At 47.5% G+C, this 23,976-nt stretch overlaps 1 protein-coding gene across 3 annotated transcripts in view; it reads left to right on the top strand.

Moving 5' to 3' along the window:
* Nucleotides 1-23,976, top strand: part of GRK3 (G protein-coupled receptor kinase 3) — a 103,344-nt gene that overhangs the window by 57,444 nt on the left and 21,924 nt on the right. For all 3 annotated transcript variants that reach the window (XM_040463906.1, XM_040463907.1, XM_040463908.1), the window contains 5 exons: nucleotides 3,785-3,884; nucleotides 11,361-11,439; nucleotides 13,036-13,166; nucleotides 15,820-15,914; nucleotides 20,625-20,732. In XM_040463906.1, coding sequence (XP_040319840.1) covers nucleotides 3,785-3,884; nucleotides 11,361-11,439; nucleotides 13,036-13,166; nucleotides 15,820-15,914; nucleotides 20,625-20,732 — 513 coding nt within the window. The remainder of the gene's footprint in view (nucleotides 1-3,784; nucleotides 3,885-11,360; nucleotides 11,440-13,035; nucleotides 13,167-15,819; nucleotides 15,915-20,624; nucleotides 20,733-23,976) is intronic.

The following is a 23,976-nucleotide window of genomic DNA, read 5'->3' as shown; positions in this document are numbered from 1 at the left end:
GGAGTAATTGGGGTCAGCGAATTCAGTGTCCTTCTCCCCCCACCGCCGGGTCATCACTCAGCCTCTGCTCGGGTCCTCCCCGTGATCGGGCACTGACGGCCTTGCCAGGTGGCCCTCTTAGTTTTCAGACAGGTCCAGTAACTGGCACGATCTTTAGTAGGTGGGGGCTGGAATTCACCTTCACTAACTTACACCCACTGGTCTTCCTGTTTTGGGGCCCTGCGTGGGGTGAACCCAGGGTCTGGCACTCGGGCATCTGAAGTCTGGTGCCCTGCTGAGACAGGATGGCCTGGTGATGCAGAGTGGGGGCCCTGGCGTCCCATGGCTGGGTCAGACCCGGCTTCCGCTTTCCGGCCGGCACGAGGTTTGTGCCTTCTCTCGGCCTCTGCGCCCAAGTCTGTAGGGTGGGGAAAATACTTCCCGGTTGTGAGAATTGAACGGGATGGTACATCGTAAAGCCTGCAGATAACTGCCTGTTCCACAGTCCGTATTAGCGAACAGTCCTCTGCGGCCCCGTCTCTCGTCCCGATTCTGTACTCCCGCGGTGGACTTTGACGCTAAGTGTTGCTCTTCCTTTGGCGCTTCCATTTCACCAAATGTGTTCGCTTGCCTTCCTCACGGCCCAGGTGTTTAGGAGATCCGCTAATCTGCCACATGATGTGCAAGTCAATAATGTCACCGTGTGTCCCTGCATTACGTTGGTTATTTCACGCTATTCTCTGTGTGTGGAAAACTGTCTCCCACTTTCTAGGACAAGGGTAGACACTTACCGGGGAGTCCCACGGCTAGGAAGCGGCCAGGCTCAGTCCCTGTGGATCCTGGCGCCCATCCGTGAACTGCCACCCACCTCGCTTAGAAGCCAGTGGCAGCCAACTGGCTTAATTAACCCAGGGGCTCAAGGCCCGTGTGTGCCAGTTTCTCTGGTCTGCAGTTTGAACGTTCTTCCAAACGCCAGCCTGGTAGGGGCTAGTGATAGAAGCAGTAGGACACAGTTTGAAAATTCATCATAGAACTTGAATGAAGAACACGTTACTTCATATGTTCTCATGTGTAATCCCTTAACTAAGCACATTAACGTCTCCATCAGTGGATTTGTTATAAAGAGCTCCTGGGAGAGTCGATAAAATTACCAAATTTGGGGGCGGCTGGGTAGCTCGCTCGGTGGAGCATTGCCTCTTGATTTCAGCTCAGGTCACGATCCCAGAGTTGGGGGATCGAGCTCCATGTCGGGCTCCGGGAGGGACGTGGAACCTGCTTGACATTCTCAACCACTTTCTCTCTCTCCCCACCACCCACTCTATGCTGCTCCTGTGCACGCACTCTCTCTCTCTCTCTAAAAAGAAAAGCAAATATCAAATTTGAACATCCCTCTCTCTTTTGCTAAGTCATAACATTGTGAGTTATGATCGGTTAGAAACAAGTGGATTTTCTGTGTCCCGTCACAGCCAGACAAACATCCACATTGTGTGCCGGGGCCTTGTAAAGTGGGACTTACAGTCACACACAGAGTTCTGAAGCCCCCGAGGCCCCTGTGAAAATGTCCTCTCAGCTTTCTGCTGTGCTGCTGACAAATCATCCTTCTTTCTTTAACCTGCGGTTAAAGAGAATTATAGAGAATGCCAAATAGCATGTCTGCATTACCTTAATAGAAGTTTGTTCCAAGGCTTCAAAAAGCTTAAGTTGTCAGCTCTTTCTTCTCCACCAACTTTTATATGAAAGTCTTAACGGATTCTTTTTATTATTTGAAAATACGATAACTTCAATATCCAGATTAAAAACAAATCAGGGCTGCCTGGTGGGCTCAGTGAGTGGAGCATGTGACTCTTGATCTCCAGGTGGTCCATTGGAGCCCCACGCTGGGTGCAGAGATTACTTAAAAAAACTAAAAACAAACCAATCAAACAGCATTTTAGAACGTGCCTTTTTGAGCATGGGCCGTCCCTTTTCATTTTGTTGGTTGCCAGTGTTTGAGTCTTGCCCTCTGCACTCTTGCAAAATCTTGACCACTGCTGAAATCACAGTTCCTAAAAGCTAAATATTACGCACACTACTGCAACACACAGTAGCAACTAAACAACAATATGTCCAAAGTTTTTAAAATTTTTTTTTCTTTTTTTTCTTTTTCATCGTTTTATTTATTTTTGGGACAGAGAGAGACAGAGCATGAACGGGGGAGGGGCAGAGAGAGAGGGAGACACAGAATCAGAAACAGGCTCCAGGCTCTGAGCCATCAGCCCAGAGCCTGACACGGGGCTCGAAGTCACAGACCGCGAGATCGTGACCTGGCTGAAGTCGGACGCTTAACCGACTGCGCCACCCAGGCGCCCCTCAAAGTTTTATTTTCACCAAATTTATTCACATCCCTCTACTTCAGGTTCTCATTTAACTGGAACTTCTATTTGTGTAATGGTATTAATATCTTAATTATTGCTTAAGTTTTTAAGCTTTATTTTGATTTAAAATTTTTTAAAGAAACATTTTATTTTATGTTATGTTATGTTATGTTATGTTATGTTATGTTATGTTATTTATTTTTGAGAGAGAGTAAGTGCATGAGGGAGAAGCAGAGAGGGAGGGAGATCGAGAATCCCAAGCAGGCCCTGCACCCAGCATGGAGCCGAAAGCAGGGCTTGATCTCACAAACCATAAGATCATGACCTGAGCCAAAATCAAGAGGCCGATGGATGCTTAACCGACTGAGCCACCCTGGCGCCCCTGATACCTTTTTACTTCGAATTTTATTTTTGACACCTAATTTTAGGTTTACAGAAAGGGTTCAAAAACACACCCAGTATCTCTGTCTTACGTTACTATGGAACATTTGTCCTAACAAATGAACTAATATACATTATTATTCACTGAAGTTTCTACTTTTTTGGGGTTTTTTTACTTTACTTTAAAAAAATTTTTTTTTAATGTTCATTTATCTGTGAGAGACAGAGAGAGAGCATGAGCAGGGGAGGGGCAGAGAGAGAGGGAGACACAGAATCTGAAACAGGCTCCGAGCTGTCAGCACAGAGCCCGATGCGGGGCTCGAACCCACGAACTGTGAGCATAAGTTGGACGCTTAACCGTCTGAGCCACCCAGGCGCCCCTTTACTTTTTTACTTTACTCTTTACCCAATGGCCTTTTGTGTTAACCAGATCCCGTGTTACATTTAAGTCCTCTCGTCCCCTTAGGCTCCTTTAGACTGTGTAGTTTCTTGGACTCTCCTTGTTTCTGATGGTCTGTGCTGCTTTGAGGACCCGTGGCCAGGTGTATTGTATGATGTCTTCCAGTTTAGACATGGCTTTCCTCCTGGTTATACTGGGGCTGTGGGCTTTTGGAAGGAAGACCCCAGTGGCAGAACACCATTCTCATCGCGTCCTATCGTGGGTGCCCGTCGTCAACATGACTCCTCACTGTTGATGCTGACCTTGACCGCCTACTTGAGGTCGCGTTTGTCAGGCTTCTCCACCATAACGTCACTGTCCCCTCTCCTCCACACGGTCCTCTCGGAAAGGAGCTTACTGTGTGCCACCCCCACCCAAGGAGTGAGGAGGGACGCTCCACGTTGAAATGTTTTCTTAATGCGTGCAAAATTTAAAAAATACATTTGTTATAAATATTTCTTTTTTATAATTTTTTTCTTTTTTTTTTTTTGCATGACAGTCAGCAAGTACCATTTTGCTTCTTTCAAACACTTCCCGAGTCTTTAGAAACTTTCCCCGGTACGACATGGATCGTTTAAAGCAGCTTGGATTCTTTCCAGCGCAGCTCTTTCAATAACATTTATGTTTCCAGGTACGCAATGAAATGCCTGGATAAGAAGAGGATCAAGATGAAACAAGGAGAAACATTAGCCTTAAATGAGAGGATTATGTTGTCTCTTGTGAGCACAGGGGTGAGTATTCCGTTTGGAGCACTGCTTGCTCTGGTCTTTGCTGGTTGCTCGGTTTTCCAGATCGAGACAATTTATTTAAAATGCAGGCATTCTTTCCCGGCAAATTATGCAGCCAGCCAGTTTTCGGGTGAGTGAGCGTTTATAGCAGGGAAAAGCAGCACTAAGTTAATATAAATAGTGTAGAATCCGCATATTATCTCTGTTTAATTTGGGAGTTGGAAAAGTGCTAGCAACCATCATTATGCACACCCACGACGTCTCCCTTTAGTGGCCGTTTTATGACTTTCCTCTCTGCGGAACGTGGTTGCCGAGATGGCAGGAAATAATCGTGGCAGCGGCAACGAAATCACTTGAGTCTAGTCAAGAACTGAGTGCATGACGGAGGACTGACCCAGAGAAGCTGGAGTACAAGGAAAGTCGCTCTCGTCCTTTGTAAACAGATAGAGAGGAAGCATCTTGGATTACTCAAGTCCGAATTGCACTTGGGGCTATGCGCCATCAGGAGCAGGTGGCTCTGTCTTCGGGGCCCTTGGCTGCTTTTCACCTGCTGCCGTGGACTTCGGTCATTTCCATTTCCAAAACGGTGTTTCCACCTGTGGGACAGTTTATTTGTCCATCAGCCTAGCATTTTTAGCTCAGCCTGTGTCAAAAACTTCTGCCCCGTGACTTCTTGCAAAACAGGATCCCATTCTGGCCGTTTTTGCAGTGAACGGTATGAACCTTGGCGTTTCTGTATTTGAACAGATGGGTATGAAGACACCCAGAAAAACTCAGTGTCCCAGAAACCTGGGCAGTCCTGCGTGTGCCAGAGGGCCTGCCATCCAGCGTGCAGAGGGGGTCAGGGACTCCGGGTCTCCAAGGGAAGGGCAGGAAATGAGGGTGGAGTGGCCAGACGCATGCTGAGTGCCTCCCCCTGTGAATTTAAAGCTAATCACCAAGCCAAGAAGGTTTATTTGCAGTGAGATATATTGGGGAGGGTGTGGCCTCCCAATAGCCTAGCTGGTTTCTAAACACGCTCATTCTCACCCAAAGGATAAAGGAATCAGACTTTAATGGTGAATCAAAGAACCCTTTTCGACTAGTAAGCAAGGAACCCGACACCCGGAGGGGTTAATTTCCTTAGCCAGAGTCTATGGACCCTCTGACTAGTGTTCCTGTCTTACGATCACCTTCTAAGCTCTGTGTTTTTTGGTTAGCACCTATATTTAATGTATTGTGGTGTATGTTTTCCTGGGGTTCGTTTGAAGCAGTTTCAGAAAGGTTATGTGCTACCGAAGTAAAGGATTCTCATAATTTGGCTCAACCATAATAAAAAAAAGAACACTGTAGCTATAAATAATCTCTAACTATGTGCCTCTGCCTCCTAACATCTGGACATTGAGCATTTCAAGTAAGAGTCGTGTTGAGTGCGTGACCGCGTTTGCACCTACCTGGAACCGAAGCTGAGCAGCTCGCACACTGTTGGAATCAGTAAGAATGGCATTGGTTTCTAGTGTCTATTGGAAATGTCATCGCCTTAAATTTCAAACATGGGTGTGCCCTTACTGCAGATTTTAAGTGGTAATTAGAATATTAATTTTTCATGAGCCATCTCCACACCTTGCATGTTTATTCTCGAGAAGGCCTGTGGGGAAAACGTTGGGAGTGTTGAAGAAATATACATACAGTTTTCACATAGCATTTTTATAGTTACTTTTTTCAGGCGAGGGGGAATATGGTTATGTAGATGTATCGGTCATTCTTCACCCATCTTAACCCTCTACGGGAAGAAATAAAAAATTGGTCTACTACTTTGAGCTAATTTAAAAGAATTATTTATATTTTTAATTCAAGTATCAAGCCTTTTTGTTTGGTTTCATTTTTGGGGAATTAGAGGTTGATGTTTTTTACTTATCAATACATAATTTAACCAAAAGTGCTGTAACAACACTATTTGCAATTTTTTCCTTTTTTGCTAATCAAAGGCCACTTTTTCTGGTTCTTTAATCATCTTTAAGTTAAAATCACCTCACTAGGCTACACTTAAGATCAGCCTGTTGGCGTGGACTGGACCGCCGTCCCTCATTACAGTTTTCCTTATATTGGGAGGGTTTTTTTGTTTGTTTGCCTGTTTTTCCTTCCAATTTCAAGTTGAGTGTTTCTTCCCCCAACCTTTCAAAGAGACAGTGGCAGTACCATTCCCAGTTTGATTCTAGAATAGTAAAAGGGTAATCTTTAGGATTAAGAACTAGGATAAGTATGTCCACAGGTGAGAATGTCCATAGCTGAGAAGGAACAGTCAGCACCTTCATTAAACAGTCACATAGTGTCCTCCGAAGTGTCATTCATTCCTTGAAACACGTTTCTGTGCCTAGATCATGCCAGGCATTCTCCTGCAGGATGGAGGGTCCCAAACTGTGACTTTGGTCCCTGCTCTTTCAGAGCTACACAGAATGAGGGAAGGTGGTAGTGTTCGCATGATCTCAGAAATGTATAAGTAATCAGGACACCTCTAGAAGGTGCCCGGTGCTCAGGAGGCACTTAGCAGGGAGGAGGTGACAAGGGATAGTCCTCAGAGGTCACAGGAGGTGTCAGTGCTTGTCTGGGTCCTGGGCGCTTCAGGAGGCTTTGCAGACTTTGGAGAAGGTCAGCTGAGCTGGGGTCTCGAGTGGTGCGTGCATAGCTCCAGATGAAGTTGGAGTGGAGAGGGAGACCGACAGGCCAGGCCAGCCTGTAAAGAGCTTTCTAGGCCAATACTGAGGATTTAAAAAAGGAAAAAAAATCTTTTAGCAATTGGAGACAAAGTGTTTTAAGCAGGAAGTTAACAGAAGCCTCCTCCTGACTGCAAGGTGGAGAATTTTCTTGAAGAAATACTTCGTGCTGTATTTTATCACAGTTTTGCAGAGTTCCTGCAAAAATACAAGCTGTTTTGCTCGGTACCGGTAGGAAATCAAAGAAGACAGTTCCTTGCTGAGGGTCTACCTCTACGAGGCCCTTTAGTTCTTACTGCCTTTAATTTGTAATCAAGGCAGAACATCTTAACCATAATGATGTTCACAACTGTATCAGCCCCATCGCCGAACTGCCATTTTTTCACACTGGTCGGTATTTGGTTCTTTGCGTCTCGAGCTTCCCACGAGACCTGGTGTGGTATCTGCCCAGCACCTGAGAGGTGACGGATTGCAGTCAGCATACAGATAACTGAATCGCATCCCTTTAACTGAGCTCTTACTTGACTTTGCCACAGAAGCCCAGCCTTTGTGAGCAGTGTAAGTAACATAGAACCCTGGAGAGGGTCAGGAGACTGGGGGTTGAAATCCTGGCTGGCTACCACATTTCTTTGTGACCTCAGGCAAGTCATTTCCCCTTTTTAGGGCCTTAGTTTCTTTATTTTAAAACTAAACACGCAGGACCAGGTGATTTTTTTTTTTTTTAAAGAGCCCTTCCTGTTCAGAAAGCCTGTGATGCTAAATCTACAGTTCATGTCCCTTCTTGATAACATATGATCTTAAGTGAACCTATTTTGTTCGCCTTTTGCCATTTCCTTGGGGCTACCATTAGAAGGATCATATCCCATTGTGTTCAGAAATACCCCTTCGCAGGGCCCACCGTCTCCTTGGTGGAGTGAGTACAGATGCCCTCTGGAGCTGGGAAGGACTCTGGCCTCACTAAGTTCGGGGTCCACCCGCCTCTCTGCTCTACAGATGAATTGCTCATCGGATCAGGAACCAGAGTGTGTGGGGAGCCCCGTTCAAGAAGGAGAAGAATGAGCCATCTTCAGCAGGCTATTAAAAAGGTGGTTCCCTAAGGGCTTCCAAGTGGGAGGGTGCCCCCCACCTCCAGGAAGGCCACATGGCTTTTAACAGAAAAAGGAAAGCACTTTCATTTTGCCTGTTTAAAGCAAAATCAGCCTTGAAACCAGTAATCACTAATACCATCTCAACGGTGTTTTAAGGCAAACTAGGTAATCACAAAATGAAATTTGTAGTTCATTCCGGAAGATACATGGAAATTGTATTCAAGTTCATGAACCTCGGGTATAGAAAGGAGTCAGATGCATCAGTATGCCCTTAATACAGAGGTTTGGATGATGCAGATTCAGTGTATAGATTATTCTGTTGAAACCTGACTATTTTCTGTGGAATTTAATGATTTTTTTGTTTCTGTTAAGAAAGTGGATATAGATGCGGGGTGTTTTTTTGGCCAGTTTCTATTTTAATCAGTTGAGTGGTGAGTATACAGTGTATATAAAGAATCTAAATGGACCCAGTTATAGATCTGGCTTAGCACTGAGGAGTTTTCACAAGGGAACACAAGCATGTATCCAGCACTCAGATCAAGGGATAGAAAGTTAGTCGTATTCCTTGGGGCACCTGGGTGGCTCAGTCGGTTGAGCATCCAACTTCGGCGCCAGTCGTGATCTTGCCGTTTGTGAGTTTGAGCCCTGCGTCGGGCTCACTGCTGTCGGTGCAGAGCCTGCCTTCAGATCCTCTGTCCCTAATCTCTCTCTCTCTCTCTCTCTCTCTCTCTCTCTCTCTTTGCCCCTCCCCGCTTATGCTCTCTCTCAAAAATAAACATTAAAAATAATAAATAAATAAATAAATAGATAAATAAAATAAAATAAAGTTACTCATATTCCTGAAGTCTTGTGCCTCTTCCAGTCACCTACCCCGCGCCCAGGTTAACTACTACCCAGACATCTAACACTGTCATTTAATTTGGCTTTGCCTGTGTTTGAACTTGGTATACATGTGCCCTCTCTCATCTGGCTTCTCTCACTCAGCGTGGCTTGTGAGATTCACCTGCATCATCGCACGTGGCCATGGTACATTCTGCGGCTACGTAGCAGAGGTCTGCAACCTGCGTATGGCCGCCGGACCAGATCTAGCTTGCGGCCTTTTTTTCTGTAGGGCCCGTGGACTGGCAATGGGTTTTCCGTTCCTGAGGCATTGTACGGAAAATAAACAAAGGATGTGTGACAGAGGTGGCCTGGAGCCTGCAAAACCGAAAATAATTCGTGTCTAGCCCCTTGTACACAAACTTGCTGACCCTTGCTGTGTAGCATTCCCCCGCACAAAGTGACCGCGGTTCACGCATCTGTTCTAATTACCGGTAGACATCCGGGTTACTTGCCGCTTGGGGCTCCTGTGAACAGTGCTGCGAGGAGCATTCTCTTGCAGTTCTCTTAGAGCACGTTGGGTACGGGCTGCTGTGAGGTGTGCAGCTGGCGGTGGAAGTGCTGACGCCTGGGGCTTGCACACGGGGCCCAGTTTCGGCAGATGGCCCCGACCAGCTGCCAGAGCAGTTGTTGGCACCATGCGCTCCTGGGTGCCGTATGTGGGGGTTCCGTTTACACCCTGTCTTTCCAGCCACTTGGCCTTGGTGGTCTTTTTGATTTTGCCCATTCTCTTGGGGTTTAGCGATAACACACTGTGAGGACACATCTCCTTGGTGACCGCTGACGCCCAGCACCTGTCCATCGGCTTGTGAGCCATTCGATGACCCTCCGATGTTTAGTGCCTTTATTGGTTTGTTGGCTGGTTTGTTCATTTATATTGTTATTATTACTCCTACTATTGCCGTTTTTTGCCACTGCTCTGTTGGGTCGTTTGCCTTTTCCTTTATTGATTTATGAGAGCTCTTTATGTATTCTAAGTATGAGTCCTTTCTGCATGTATGGATTGCAGATGTCTTTTCCTATTCTGTGACTTGCCTTTTTACTCTCTTGATAGTGTTTTCTGAAGGCCAGAAGTTCTTGATTTTATTTTTGTGCAGTTTAGCAGTACTTCCCCCATTAGTGCTTTTGGGTGGCCTGAGAAATCTTTACTTACCCTAGGGTCACAAAGATACTCTCTTTTGCTTTCCTCTAGAATATTTATTGTTTTCCCTTCAGATCTTTGTCGTCCTGAAGTTGACTTCAGTGTGTGGCGTGAGGTAGGGGCGGGCATTCACATTCTGTTGTACAAATATCCATTTGTTCCCGCATATCACGGAAGGGCCATCCTTTCCCCCCACCCTGTTGTGTCACTTTATCACAAATCGGTTGACCATTTGTGTGTGAGTCTATGTCAGGATTCTCTCTTCTGTTCTGTTGGTCTGTCTGTTCTTGGGCCACTACCACACTGTCTGATTTACTGTTGCTTTATAATAACTTTTGGGGCACGTGAGTGGCTCAGTCAGTTAAGTTTCAGACTTTGGCTCAGGCCACGATCTCACAGTTCATGGGTTCGAGCCCCGCATCCGGCTCTGCGCTGACAGCTCAGAGCCTGGAACCTGCTTCGGATTCTGTGTCCCCCTCGTTCTCTGCCCCACCCTTGCTCACACTCTATCTCTCTCTCTCTCTCTGTCTCTCTCTCTCTCTCAAAAATAAACATTAAAAATATATATATTTATACATATTATGCATATTTATATATAATATACATAAATAAATATATGTAAATATATAAATATATATAAATATATATTTATATATAATATATAAAACACATATAAATATATATTTATATATAATATATAAAACATAAGTATAAATATAAAAATACAGATATATATAATATATATAAAATAATTCATATATATATATATATATACACACACACACACACACAATAAGTCTTAATATCTGGCACTATGACTTTTCTGGCTTTTTCTTCTAGAGTGAATTTTTCCTGGCTGTGCACATCTCCATATACATTTTGGAATCAGCTCAATTTTCACTTTAATTAAAATTGTAGCCGGGCGACTGGGTGGCTCAGTTGGTTGAGCATCCGATATTGGCTCAGGTCATGATCAAACTTTGTGAATTCGAGCCCCGCATCGGGCTCGCTGCTGTCAGCGCAGAGCCCGCTTCAGATCTTCTGTTCCCGCCTCTCTCTCCGTCCCTCCCCCACTCCCGCTTGCACTCTCTCTCTCGAGAATAAATAAAACATTAAAAATTCTTTTTTAACTTGCATAGAATTTCTAGATGACTTTGAGGGAAAACTGACATCTTTACAATTGAATTATTCAGTCCCCGACTCTGATGTATTTTTCTACTTTGAAAGCTAGCTGCGTTCTCTTTTTATGCTCAGCGTCTCAAGACGGTAGTATAGATATTTCCTCCCACTGGGGTATGGTTCTTCCAACCTCAGAATCAGAGAGAGAAACGGATACTTGACTAGCCAGAACCAAAATGTAGAGCAACAGAGAGCCTGGCAGGGCAGCGATATCTTTCTGTAGAGTCTGGGTCCTTTGAAGAAGCTGCAGATAGAAGGGTCATGGTTGAGTTGGCGAGAGACAAGACCTTTGAATTCATCTCCACTCTGTCCGTGTGCATTTTGTCATGTAACCAGATCCGTTTTGGTGGGACGGTTAAGGTTCCTAAGGAGGGGTCTCTGCTCAACGCACAGGGCAGCGGCATGGACGAGACCTGTGGATGCTGTCTGGTAGAAGATGTGCTACCCGGGACAGCTTTTGTTTTTCTGACAAACTGTGGCTTTTTTTTTTCCTCCCTAGGACTGCCCTTTCATTGTCTGTATGACCTATGCCTTCCATACTCCAGATAAACTATGCTTCATCTTGGATCTGATGAACGGTGAGCAACACGCAGGAAGTCTGAGCGCAGGGAGAGACTTGGCCGTGATGTGAGACCTCAGCACACCCTGATCTGCACACGCCGGCAGTTTGGGTCTCTGGGATAAGTGGGTTTCCCCCCAAAATTTAAGGAAACCTTCTGCTCTTCAAGTTTCCATTGAAATTCATTTTAAATTCCCCTCTGCGCCCTCCCAGTTTCTCACCAGGAAGTTTGCACTTTCCGGAAGAGATTTTCACAAACGACGTAAACTTCATCTTCTGGAACGCAGCTGGCCTAGATCTTTAATTAGCTTGTTTCCTAACCCTCAACTTTTAGGAATGAAATGCCTCATAAGAACGTAGGCCAAAGATATATTAGGAAGCCGACTTTGAAGGACTGGCTGTGGGCCAGCCCGGCTTCTGGCTGGACGGACCAGCCGTCAATTGGTCTTGTAAGCTATGAGTGCCGACAAAGTTCTAGCTAAAAAAGTAGCTTTCTAATGCTAGAGAGTGACACGGCATGTACTCAAAGCGTTTTCCGTAACAAGAGCTGACGCAAAAGGCATCCGGGACAACAAATGCACAGCTTCCTTTTTTGGAAGTTCATTTGAAGTTCGGTTACATTTGGAGGGTTTGACCCAAAGCCAGACCTATTCAACAGCGTGGAGGAATTTCACAGACGTTAATAGTGGGCCAAGAAGCCAGACACCATAGCACATGTCCTGCGTGATTCCACGGTTAGCACTCTCAGAACGGTTAAGGTGAACGGATGGTGGAAGGTCAGATTGAAGTCCCCTTGGCCTAACCGAGGGGCCAGGGGCTGAGGCATTGACAGGGAAGGGCACGGGGCCTCTGGGATCCTGCACATCTTACATCTTGACCTGCCAGTGGTTCTACAGGAACACGTGTGTGTGGAAGGGAAGGTGCTTACAAAAGCAGGGCCATACAGTGGGCACACGTGAACTTTTCTAGATCAGTAGAAGCTATTCCTTGACAGCTTATGAGAACATTCCCTTATCCTGTTGGTGGCATTCTCTCACTGTGTAACTTGAGCCCATATGGGAATTGATTTTTTCCAAACGTTTTATTATGGAAAACTACAAACACAGGGCAAAACTGAAGAAATTGTACGGGGAACACCCAAATCCCCACCTACCTGGATTTCACCAGTTACAATTTTACGGTTGCATCCGCTTTATCATCTGTCTCTCGGTATGATCGTTTTGTTTGTTTGCTCATTCATTTATTGTCCCCGGAGCCAGTTGCCAAGCCGGCTACTGGGTCAACCATGTCATGACCTGTTCATTAGACAGGAAGTTAGTGATCCAAGCAGGTTAGCTTGCGAGGGTACATGTGGGAGCTGGATTCCCAGTCTGCGAATGATGGCTTCGTTGTCTATTGCTGTGGCCACCCACCCCTGCATTTAAGTGTTAACAATGTACAAGCTTCCTCTGTACTCTCGAAAGTGTTTTGTCAGACTAGGCAAGTCAAAGACAGATATATACGAAGCAGGAGCTAAGTTTGCCTTTTTGTACTGGGTCCTAACGATTTACGATGACGTTTTTTGTTTCTTGCAAATTAACATGCTTTGCCTTGACCTGTCCTTCTCTGATTCCAGGGGGCGATTTGCACTATCACCTTTCCCAGCATGGGGTATTTTCTGAGAAGGAGATGCGGTTTTATGCCACCGAAATCATCCTGGGGCTGGAGCACATGCACAATCGGTTTGTTGTTTACAGAGATTTGAAGGTAAGGCAGTCTGGTTTCGGGACCTGTGCGGTAGGTATGGTGGTCACGGGTGTCCAGACGGTCCCTTCTCTTTCTTTTTTTTTTTTTTTAAATTTTTTTTTTCAACATTTATTTATTTTTTGGGACAGAGAGAGACAGAGCATGAACGGGGGAGGGGCAGAGAGAGAGGGAGACACAGAATCGGAAACAGGCTCCAGGCTCTGAGCCATCAGCGCAGAGCCCGACGTGGGGCTCGAACTCACGGACCGCGAGATCGTGACCTGGCTGAAGTCGGACGCTCAACCGACTGCGCCACCCAGGCGCCCCCGGTCCCTTCTCTTTCATAGGACCTGCCGTTTTCCTCATCTGAGCCCCGGGGAAGTCACCTCTGTGTGGTATCCATCTGTCCAGACCCTAAACCCTGTTCCAGGAACTCCCTTCCTTCCTAGTTGTCACTGTCCACCCCGTGTGTCCTACCCTGCCTGGTGCAACACACATACTAACTCAAAAGTTTTTCATTGGTTAATGAATGAAAAGCAAGCCAGGAGTTACTTGGTGTTGCTGATTTTACAATTAATTGTAACGCACTTAATGTTCACTAAGCAGCCGATTCGGCCATGGCTCTATGTTAGAACTCGTGATGTTCAAAACTGAACAAGCAAAGAGCATGCATCTTCTGGGATTCATACACCGGTAAACTGAGGCGTAGAACGGCTGAGCCACAACTCCTCCGAGGCAGGGCCAATCAGCCTGCAGAACTTTCCCCCCGCAGGCCACTCTGAGAGTTTCACATTGTTTTAAGACTGTGTTCAAAATCACCAACAGATTTGTAGATCCTTGAACTGCAGAGCCCTAGACTGTTGGTGCCTGGGCTTCTCCACTCTCACTCTCCCTGGACTGGGAAGAAAAGGCAGTGAGTGCATTCCGAGTCTCCCCCTTCTGAACCACGATGCTCGGTCCTGGGTTCTGCGTTTATGAGGGAGCTGGGGTTTTGCTCAGTATGTCCATAGGGACACTTGTGGTGAGAAGACCGGGATAGAGACAAAAGAGACCTTGACAAATGATAGAAATGATCAGGCAGATACATAAATGGGCACATGTTGACGCGAAGAAAAACGAGAGGAGAGACAGTGTCCCAAACAGAGAAAGCAGTCCGGGAGGACGTGTTTGCCTCCTCTTTCAGATTCCTTCTGGAACAGACCCAGGGCCACCGACTGAAATGTACAGCTTATGCTCCTTTTCTCTAAGTAGCTATGTTTTGATCGGCTGCCTTAGCTTTTTAAAGTTACCTTCTAGGGGCACCTGGGTGGCGCAGTCGGTTAAGCGTCCGACTTCAGCCAGGTCACGATCTCGCGGTCCGGGAGTTCGAGCCCCGCGTCAGGCTCTGGGCTGATGGCTCGGAGCCTGGAGCCTGTTTCCGATTCTGTGTCTCCCTCTCTCTCTGCCCCTCCCCCGTTCATGCTCTGTCTCTGTCTGTCCCCAAAATAAATAAAAATGTTGAAAAAAAAAATTTAAAGTTACCTTCTAAGAATCTAAAAGATGGTATTTTCTTTTTGAGCCTCTTGGCTTTTTTTTTTCTTCACAAAATGCTTTGTACAAGTTAAGGCTTTCTGCAAGGTTACAGAATTACTCCCTTAGTTTTCATCTGAGCATGAAGGAGACAAAAATATATTTTCATTGAATTAGAAATAATTAGGTAGTGGTTGGCACCTGACAGTTTGTTCCCCTGCTCCGTGAGTTTTGCAGGAGAATACAATACATGCTGAAGGCCCTTGAAGCCCTATTGTAATACATTTTAATTTAAATCTATAACCGGTCTCTAATCATCTCTATGCTGTATCTTGTTTTTGTTTTCGAAGCTATTTAGTAGGCAGTGGTATTTAATTTCTATTCAAACTGAATTCTAGTCGCTCATGATTATTCATGCTTTAGTTTGATAATAGCATGCCATTATTTTTATTTCAAGCAAAACAATAGTTGATCTCCAGCAGAAAAATATTAAGATGACTGTAATTCAGCGTGTATTAGGGAGAGGAGCTTTGATTTCCTTGCTCATGTCGGCTAAATCCAATGTCAGCGGATATATGTCATCGGAGTTGTGCTGAGAACCACTGTGGGTCATTCGGTAGGGTCCTGTGTTCTGATTACGCACCCACAGGCATGCCGTTCGAGATCGGTGTGGCACTGTGGAGTGTTCTGGTTTCTTAGGTCAGCGTTTGTACATTCTCGTGAGGTTCCTTTCCGTTCCGTGCCTCGTGGCCTCATTCCCAGAGCCCTTTGTGGGTCACAGAAGCCAAGAAGCTGGTGGGCTCACTCCCTTTGTGGAGAGGCGCGCTGCTCTGGCCGGGCCACAGTCCCCACGGGGGAAAGAAACTACTTTCTATCTGATGAACTGTGGTCATAACCACCGCCCCCCCCCCCCCCCCCCAAAGCTCCCTGCCCTGTGTCTCCTTATCTCATGAGTAGGCTCCTTTTTGTGTCTGTCATTGCCACTTTCCTGCTGGACTTGAACGTGAAAAGGGTTACTTCCCGTGTTATACCCCACTCGGATGTGATAGTATGGAACTTGTGTTTAGATGAAACGGTAAATTACCAAGTGTGTATAGTTTCAGAAATTCTCAAAGCCCGGTGACAGTCTGGGGACTCTTGAAGATCATCTTGTCTTTCTCTTTAGCCTGCAAATATCCTCTTGGATGAACACGGACACGTCAGGATATCCGATCTCGGTCTTGCCTGTGACTTTTCCAAAAAGAAGCCACATGCGAGTGTGTGAGTACCACATCAACTCTCTTCACTCCTGTTTCTCTCCACGACGCGTTGATTCGCTCAGGCCCCGATCTGGTCACTTGCTCCCCCTGCTTTTTCTTGCTAGAGGTGATTCTTAATATGTGGTAATGCTGGGAGGGGGCCAGGTCCCCAATCCCTGGCGATGGGAGACGAGATAAGCGGGGAGCGTGGATGGACCCAGAGAGTGATGTCAGGGGCCGGGGTATCTCTGCAGCACACCTGAGCCCACGATGGCAGGGTGACCCTCGTCAGTCAGTTTACCTGCTTGACCGCAGTCTTCTCCGTAAAGTAGAGGCAGTAGCAAATGCCTGTAAGTTGTCTGTCCTACGGATAAGGGAAGCCTGTGTGCCTGGGAAGGTGCAGAGGCATCTGTGTGGAACGCTCCAAGGGAGGCCCAGAGGTCGAGCGTCTCTCTCCAGCTACTTTTCTCCTTCATTTGCAAAATGGCTTTTTTTTTCCCCCCCCGAAGGGAAATTAGGAATCTTTTTTCTTTTTTTTTTTTTTAATTAAAAACACAAATCATCTGCTCGCAGGTCATGGTAGACTGGAGCATTTATTACATCAGTCCTCCAGCAGACCATGTGGAGGGAACCCCGTGCCCCGCAGCCCCCAGCCAGCACCCGACCCCTCCGCACGCCCCCCCTCCCCCGCTCCCCCGGAAGCTCGAACACAGGGGCGTAAAGCTACCACACCAGGGCTCCGCAGAAGCAGAATGACGCGTCATTTCTGTTTCTTCGGCTATCAGTTTATCGGAGTGGAGAGTGTAGACATGTGTGCGGTTTGTGGAAGAGCAGATGCGTGTTACTTTTATCCTCTCTCTTTGTAAAGGGATCACTCTCAGCCCTGAAATCTTGGAAAATTACATTTTCTTTTTTTTTTTTTTTTTAACCTTTGTTTATTTTTGGGACAGAGAGAGACAGAGCATGAACGGGGGAGGGGCAGAGAGAGAGGGAGACACAGAATCGGAAACAGGCTCCAGGCTCTGAGCCATCAGCCCAGAGCCCGACGCGGGGCTCGAACTCACGGACCGCGAGATCGTGACCTGGCTGAAGTCGGACGCTTAACCGACTGCGCCACCCAGGCGCCCCGAAAATTACATTTTCATTGTCCACCTGGAGCTGACATTCATCTCTGTGGTGAATGGGGCTGACGAAACTCCCCGGGGTCTCCTGTCACGCATCCATACAGAAACTAAAGCCCAGACCCTTCTTTTTGTGGGTCTGGAGGTGGCCCTGCGTGGCGGTGTTGGAGGAGGGCCTGCGGTAAATCAGAAGCGCCTTGTGAGGCCCCGATCGGATGTGAACGGAGGATAGCACCGATTCTGTAAACACGTTTCCCCCTTCCCTCAGAAGCCGGGGCGCTGTGATAACAGCGTTCGCATTTTGCCGGCACTTTACAATTACGAGGCCAGAACTTGTGGTCGTATAAGCTTCTCTCGGCAAGTTCATCAGACGTTTTTAAGAGGGTTGTTTGAATTTTTAATGCTGCAGCCATTTGGTATGCTAATTTCTTCAATTTAGTGTGGCCGCCACCGAATACGAATCCGAGAGCTCAGAAAAGTTAATCTTGCAAAGGAATTAACTTGCAGCGATGGGATGGCGTTAATTTATTTCCTTACAGAGCTGCACCCGCTTCTTACTGTAATTCACCTGTCGGCCCCAGGAGGCGGGCTGTTCTCAAGATTCCAGCAGCAGCTACAAAAAGGGGTAGACGTGGGAAGGTTGGTTTCTACGCTTACATGATCGTAGTGAGGCCACTATAAAAAAAAGATAAAGGCGCAACCAGATCCTTTTTTTTTTAAGTAGAGGGGCATGACTGGGATAGGAACAGGCTTCTGAGTCAGCAGATCTGGGTTCGAATCCTCTTCCAAGCCGTGCTTCCCTTCTCCCCTCTCTAAAAAGGACATAACAACAAAGTTTATTTCGTCTGATTGTTGTGAAGGTCAAGTCAACCGACTAATACGGCAAGTTTTTAATGTGACATTGGCCGGGTGCTAGGAGCAGGCAATGCTGTGGGGACCCTTGGAGCCGGCTGTGCGGGAGGTGGCCCTTGAGTGGGTGGTGGTGTGCCAGGAGCCACAGCGCTCACCGTGTCATCGGTTGAACATCCGCTGTCCCAGGCGTGCTCAGCTGCTGTGAATACGCTATGATCTTCATAGAAGCACCAGACGTTATAGGTAGAATTATCTACTTTATGGTACGGTCCCTGAAGTCCAGAGAAATCAAGGTCACAGCCCTGGCACATTGTGGGGCTAGAATTGCAGTCCATTTCGGTCTCCAGAGCTTATACTCAGGCGACCTCCCGGAGGCTCGATGAGTAATTTAGGGCCAGAATTTCACCCTGGACTTGGTTTCTCGAGTCTTTTCAGAAATGTAGATGTGATCCCTGGACTCCATCTGGCTGGTCCACCTACAAGAAGTGTTGTGGTTGAGGTCCCCAGTTTGGGCTTAGGTTTAGTCCATTTAATGACGGGATCAAGAATTATTGTAAATGGAAAGTTAACTGTGCAGTGGCCCCGAAAAGTCAAAAACTTCTGTAATTGAACAGATTACCAGTGCCCGATTTGAGTTCCAGCTTATTTGCTGTAAGAACACAAAGTTGCATCTCATGTCACAGTGTTCTCAAAACCTTCACGTGTTCTTTCAGTATTTGTAGTAGTTCGGATCGTCAGGGGACAGTGTTGTCAGGAAGCATCAGTAGCTGCCATGCGGGCAGAGTCAGAAAGCCATGGGGGCAGGTGGACCGGTATTTGGCTCCTATTGTGGCCAGTGTCATCATCTTAGAGAGCTGATCTGCATTAACCTATTGTGTTTACCCTCGCTGTACTTTCCCTTTCCAGAATTGGGTTCTGATCCCAAGAATCATAGGCTCACAATTCACGACAAAGGTCTGTCCGGGCAACACTGAAATTAACCCTTCCCAGAGACTGGTTTGGAGACCCCTCATAGAAATCTCCAGTACCCTCACAGTGTGGCTAGGTGACCTTATGCCATCAGACTTTGGATTCCGGATGGTGGGGCTACTGCTGGTGCTGGACCCGCCTGTGAAGGACCAGCGCCCCTGTTCACTGTCTGAGAGCAGCCTTCCAAATAGAACTCGTTAGACAGAGAGCTCTGGGCACAGTGCTGATCCTGGGTCAGTAATGATCATGAGTGATCCAGGAGCACTTTCTGAGCAGATTCTCAGTGAGCATAACTTAAAAGTGATTATAATAAGAGTAGAGATTAAAGGCCCTGACGTGGATTGAGTTCTTCTGTGCCAGGACTGTTCTTAACCCATCACGTATATGTAATCCACACGGCAACCTTGCGCAATGAAGTGTTGTCTTATCACCCGTCTTGTCTGGGAAGAAGATCAGTGAGGGGTGGACAGGTTGGAGGGTGTGGCTTTTGCAGGTGCCCTGTCGGGCTGCGTCTTTGCAAGCCCCCGTGAGCCCCCTCTTGCTCTCCTAGATGGAACAGTGCACACTCGGATCCTTAAGGAGGAGCCCAGAATCAACCAATGGGAGGGGATTCGAAGTTGCAGAAGAGTGCAAGTTGCAGATAAAACGGTTGTCCTCCCAAATCTTTCAGCTTCTGAAAAGCATCCTCACATTTGCTTAGCCGGGTCCTCTGACGTGTCAGTAGCCCTTAAAACCTGACACAGGGTTTCTCTATCTTTTTTACTTTTTAAAAATTTTTTTAAGTTTATTTTAAGAGAGAGAGTGGGGGGCAGGGCGTGGGACAGAAAGAGAGAGATCCCAAGCAGGCTGTACGCTGTCAGTGCAGAGCCCAACGCAGGGCTTGATCTCACAAACTGTGAGATTTTGATCTGAGCTGAGATCAAGAGTCAACCACTTAGGGGTGCCTGAGTGGTTTAGTCAGTTAAGCATCCAACTTCGGCTCTGGTCAGGATCTCCTTCCTGGTTCGTGCATTTGAGCCCCGCTTCGGGCTCTGTGCTGACAGCTCGGAGCCTGGAGCCTGCTCCAGATTCTGTGTCTCCCTTTCTCTGTCCCTCCCCTGCTCACATTGTCTCTCTCTCTCTCTCTCTCTCTCTCTCAAAAAATGAATAAATGTTAAAAAAAAAAAAGTCGGATTCATAACCTACTGAGCCACCTGGGTGCTCTGGATTTCTCTGTCTTTTGTACCTGCCGGCTTGTGCCCGTCTTCTTCCCCACTCCCTCAGGGTCTGTCGCTGTCTCTGTGAGTAAGTAGCCCCCACGCTTACCATGTGTCCGCCCAGGTCCTCGGCACAGAGGGTGGCACCACACAGGAGGGATGTCCCCATCCCTTCTGGTCCGTGGCACCACCTGTAGGTGCCCGCTTATCGTCCCCTCCCCCACTTCACCTCTGCCCCTTGTGCAGCCTCACTGGAGCTCTGGACCGGGCAGGAGACCCTCTAGCTCTCCATCGCGGTAGTGCAGGAAGACCAACATGGTTCAGATTTCCCCTCCCAGACCGGACCTTGCGTTCTCTCACGTTTACCTCATACTGTCATTTGTTTATATTCACTCCTACACTAACGAAGACGGAAACGGTCGATTTCCCATTGGGTGCTGCATGGCTCACGTTGGGCGGGCCCCCCATCGTCCCCTCCGCCTCCTTTACGGCCGCTGCCATTTAACAAATGGCGTCTGAACCCCTTGTCGAGCTGTTGACATTTCCTAAGGTGGGCATGCCTTCCTAACTGCGTGTACACTTTCTTCTCCCTAGTGGCACCCATGGGTACATGGCTCCCGAGGTGCTGCAGAAGGGGACGGCGTATGACAGCAGTGCTGACTGGTTCTCCCTGGGCTGCATGCTTTTCAAACTTCTCAGAGGGTGAGTGAACCGCATCCTTTTCAAACTGCTGCCATGGCGTGTCCCGGGATCAGCATCCAGGCTGGTTAGACATCACTGGGCCTCACATCCTCTTGGATCACACATGGTAACCTGGATGGTGACCCTGGCTCTTCCTGCCTCGTAGAAGGGAGAGCTTTGTGCCCGGAAACTTTTAGGCAGAAGCTTACAGGTTCATATTTTTGTTCCATGCCAACACATTCAAACCTAAGAAAAAAAAAAAAAAAAAAGACTGCTTTGAAATAGCCCCATCGAGGACCCTGATTTGGGAGCACAAGTGTTCTTTTAAAATGTGAATCACTGGGGCACCTGGGTGGCGCAGTCGGTTAAGCCTCCGACTTCAGCCAGGTCACGATCTCGCGGTCCGGGAGTTCGAGCCCCACGTCAGGCTCTGGGCTGATGGCTCGGAGCCTGGAGCCTGTTTCCGATTCTGTGTCTCCCTCTCTCTCTGCCCCTCCCCCGTTCATGCTCTGTCTCTCTCTGTCCCAAAAATAAATAAACGTTGGAAAAAAAAAAATTTAAAAAAATGTGAATCACTGAAGAAGGTAGGATACTTTTTCTTCCGCTAGGAATCAGTTACTCATGATTGTCTCACCCACGTAATGCATTTTGAGGGTCACAAGAAAGGACCCAAGATCCAAAGCAAACTGATTTTAAAAGCGTGCATTTATTCGTAAGCATGCTGAAGTTAATTTGTGCCTTTTTTTTTTTTCTCGAACACAAAAATGAAACTGCGTAATTCTGTGTTTTTAATTAATCGGTGTTAGTTCTCAGCCACCAAAGATGGTGAAATAGAGCGGAAGGATTATGAAATGAAAGCACTGTCAAAATATGTTCTCCCTTTGAACACAACGATTATGTTAACACTTCCATTAATGTTTAAGAATTTGCAGCCAACTGGAGTGGGACTCTTGAAGTTTTGCAAATATGGTTTTGGTTATTCCTCATTCACAAAGATACAGAAAGCACTTCATGTTAAAATTTCCTGGTCAGGGTTCCCCCTCTCATGGTTCTGCTGTGAAACGGGTCTGATCGTTTGCTGGGCTTTTCACATTTCCACCGGGAAGCCTCGTGGAGCACGGCCACATCTTCTCATGGTGTTTAGCACATGCCACAGGGCGGCCGGACTCCATGTTTCCCCCCAGATTAGGTCCCAAGTGCCCTGGCCGCTTCCCCAGGACCCTGGTAATCGAGTTGTTCTCTGCTCCTGGTTTTCACTGGGGAACTTAAATTGTGTTATTTCTCAGAGAGTCAAGCCCTGTTGGGCCTTAATTGAGTTACTGTATTTGTGGAGCCTGGATGGGCCTAATTCACGTCATCGGACTCACTGACCTAATTAGAGAGTTTCTGCAAGACAGACCAGAGAAAACCACTTCCCACGCAAGATGTGGGGAGTGGGAAAGCCTCTGCACGTGTGGTGAGTGTGTGGCGACGCGCCCGGGTCTCTGGACATCCTCTGGAGGTGGGGTTGGAGGTGCGGAATCCACACTCGCAAAACTGTGAGATGATGAAATTCTGCGCATCGGCGAAACCGTTGCATACGCCAAGTCCAGATTCAAAAATCACCAGTAACATGTCACAGGGGAAATGAAACTTCTTTGGTCTGTTTATAATAACGTCCATGCGTGTAGATTGGGGATGATCTGGTGTGACGCCGCTTTTAAAAAGATCAGAAAATTTAGGGGCGCCTGGGTGGCGCCGTCGGTTGAGCGTCCGACTTCGGCCAGGTCACGATCTCGCGGTCCGGGAGTTCGAGCCCCGCGTCGGGCTCTGGGCTGATGGCTCGGAGCCTGGAGCCTGCTTCAGATTCTGTGTCTCCCTCTCTCTCTGCCCCTCCCCCGTTCATGCTCTGTCTCTCTCTGTCCCAAAAATAAATAAACGTTGAAAAAAAAAAAAAAAAAAAAGATCAGAAAATTTAATTACTAACAATATGCCAGCAGTGCGATTTGGGGCTAATAAGGTGAATCCGGGGGCGCCTGGGTGGCTCGGTCGGTTAAGCGTCCAACTTTGGCTCAGGTCATGATTTCCTGGTGCATGAGTTCGAGCCCCACGTCGGGCTCTGTGCTGACAGCTCGGAGCCTGGAGCCTGCCTCCGATTCTCTGTCTCCCCCCTCTTTGCCCCTCCCCCGCTCACTCTCTCTCTCTCTCTCTCTCTCTCTCTCTCTCAAAAAAAAAACCAACATTAAAAAATAAAAAAAAAAAGTGAATCCAGCTGTATTTAGCCCCAATTCAGATTGGGAGTACCGAATTGGGAGGTTTCATTCTTCGTGAGGTCTGTGATCGGGCCTGGTGGGGAAGTGTGGCTTCCTGCCCAGAGGAGTCCTGGCTGGCGGGAAGACATCCAGAGGGGTTCCCCAAGGAGGGGATGGATGAGACGAGGGGACAACAGTGACAGACCTCGAAACCATGGCTCCTATGGAAAGGTAGGAAGAGCTAAGTACAAGGCTTAGGGGGGTCCTAATGGCTTCTGGCTGGTGGAGGGTCCATCGTCAGGGAGGGGCTATATGCATGCTGCACTGCTCCCAGGAGCAGGCATTTAAGGAGGGGAAAGATTTCACTTGGACACAAGAATGCCCACTGGAGCATTTGAAGGAGTGTTGTACCTCACAGGTAGTGAGGTCCCCGTCACTGCTGGGGGACCATCCTTTGAGTCTGGCACGGAAAGAATCCTTCCAGTGTATAATAGATAGGACCAGATGAGTCTTCCCCAGTAAGATTTATGATTTTTTTAATGTTTATTTATCTTTGAGAGAGAGTGTGTGAGCAGGGGAGGGGCACAGAGAGAGTGGGAGACAGAGAATCCAAAGCAGGCTCCACACCTCCAGCACAAAGCCCAATGCAGGGTTTGAACCCACAAACCATGAGAACGTGGCCTGAGCCGAAATTGGATGCCCAACCGACTGAGCCACCCAGGCGCCCTGGGGTTTATGATCCTACGCCATCCTTTGCATTCCTTGTTTGGAAGCCATTCACGGGAAGGACGGAGCACTGAAACCGAAGGGCAGGGAGACGTTGTTTGGTTGATGTGATTTCGACTAAATTTGGTAAACATTTATCGAGTACCTGCAATATGCAAGAGGCTGTGCTGGGTGCTCTGGGGAGAGGAAGGGAGGGAAGGAGGAAGCCACATCGAGTCCTTAAGGAGCTGGCGGGAGAGTAGAGATGTCTACACCCAGGAGCAAGGCCAGCCGCGGTGTCCGGGGGCACGAAAATGGGTCCCAGGGCT

This window comes from Herpailurus yagouaroundi, unplaced genomic scaffold (genome assembly GCF_014898765.1).
Source record: "Herpailurus yagouaroundi ecotype Mexico unplaced genomic scaffold, PumYag 428, whole genome shotgun sequence".
Lineage (NCBI taxonomy): Eukaryota > Metazoa > Chordata > Mammalia > Carnivora > Felidae > Herpailurus > Herpailurus yagouaroundi.
This window is presented reverse-complemented; position numbering and strand designations above follow the sequence as displayed.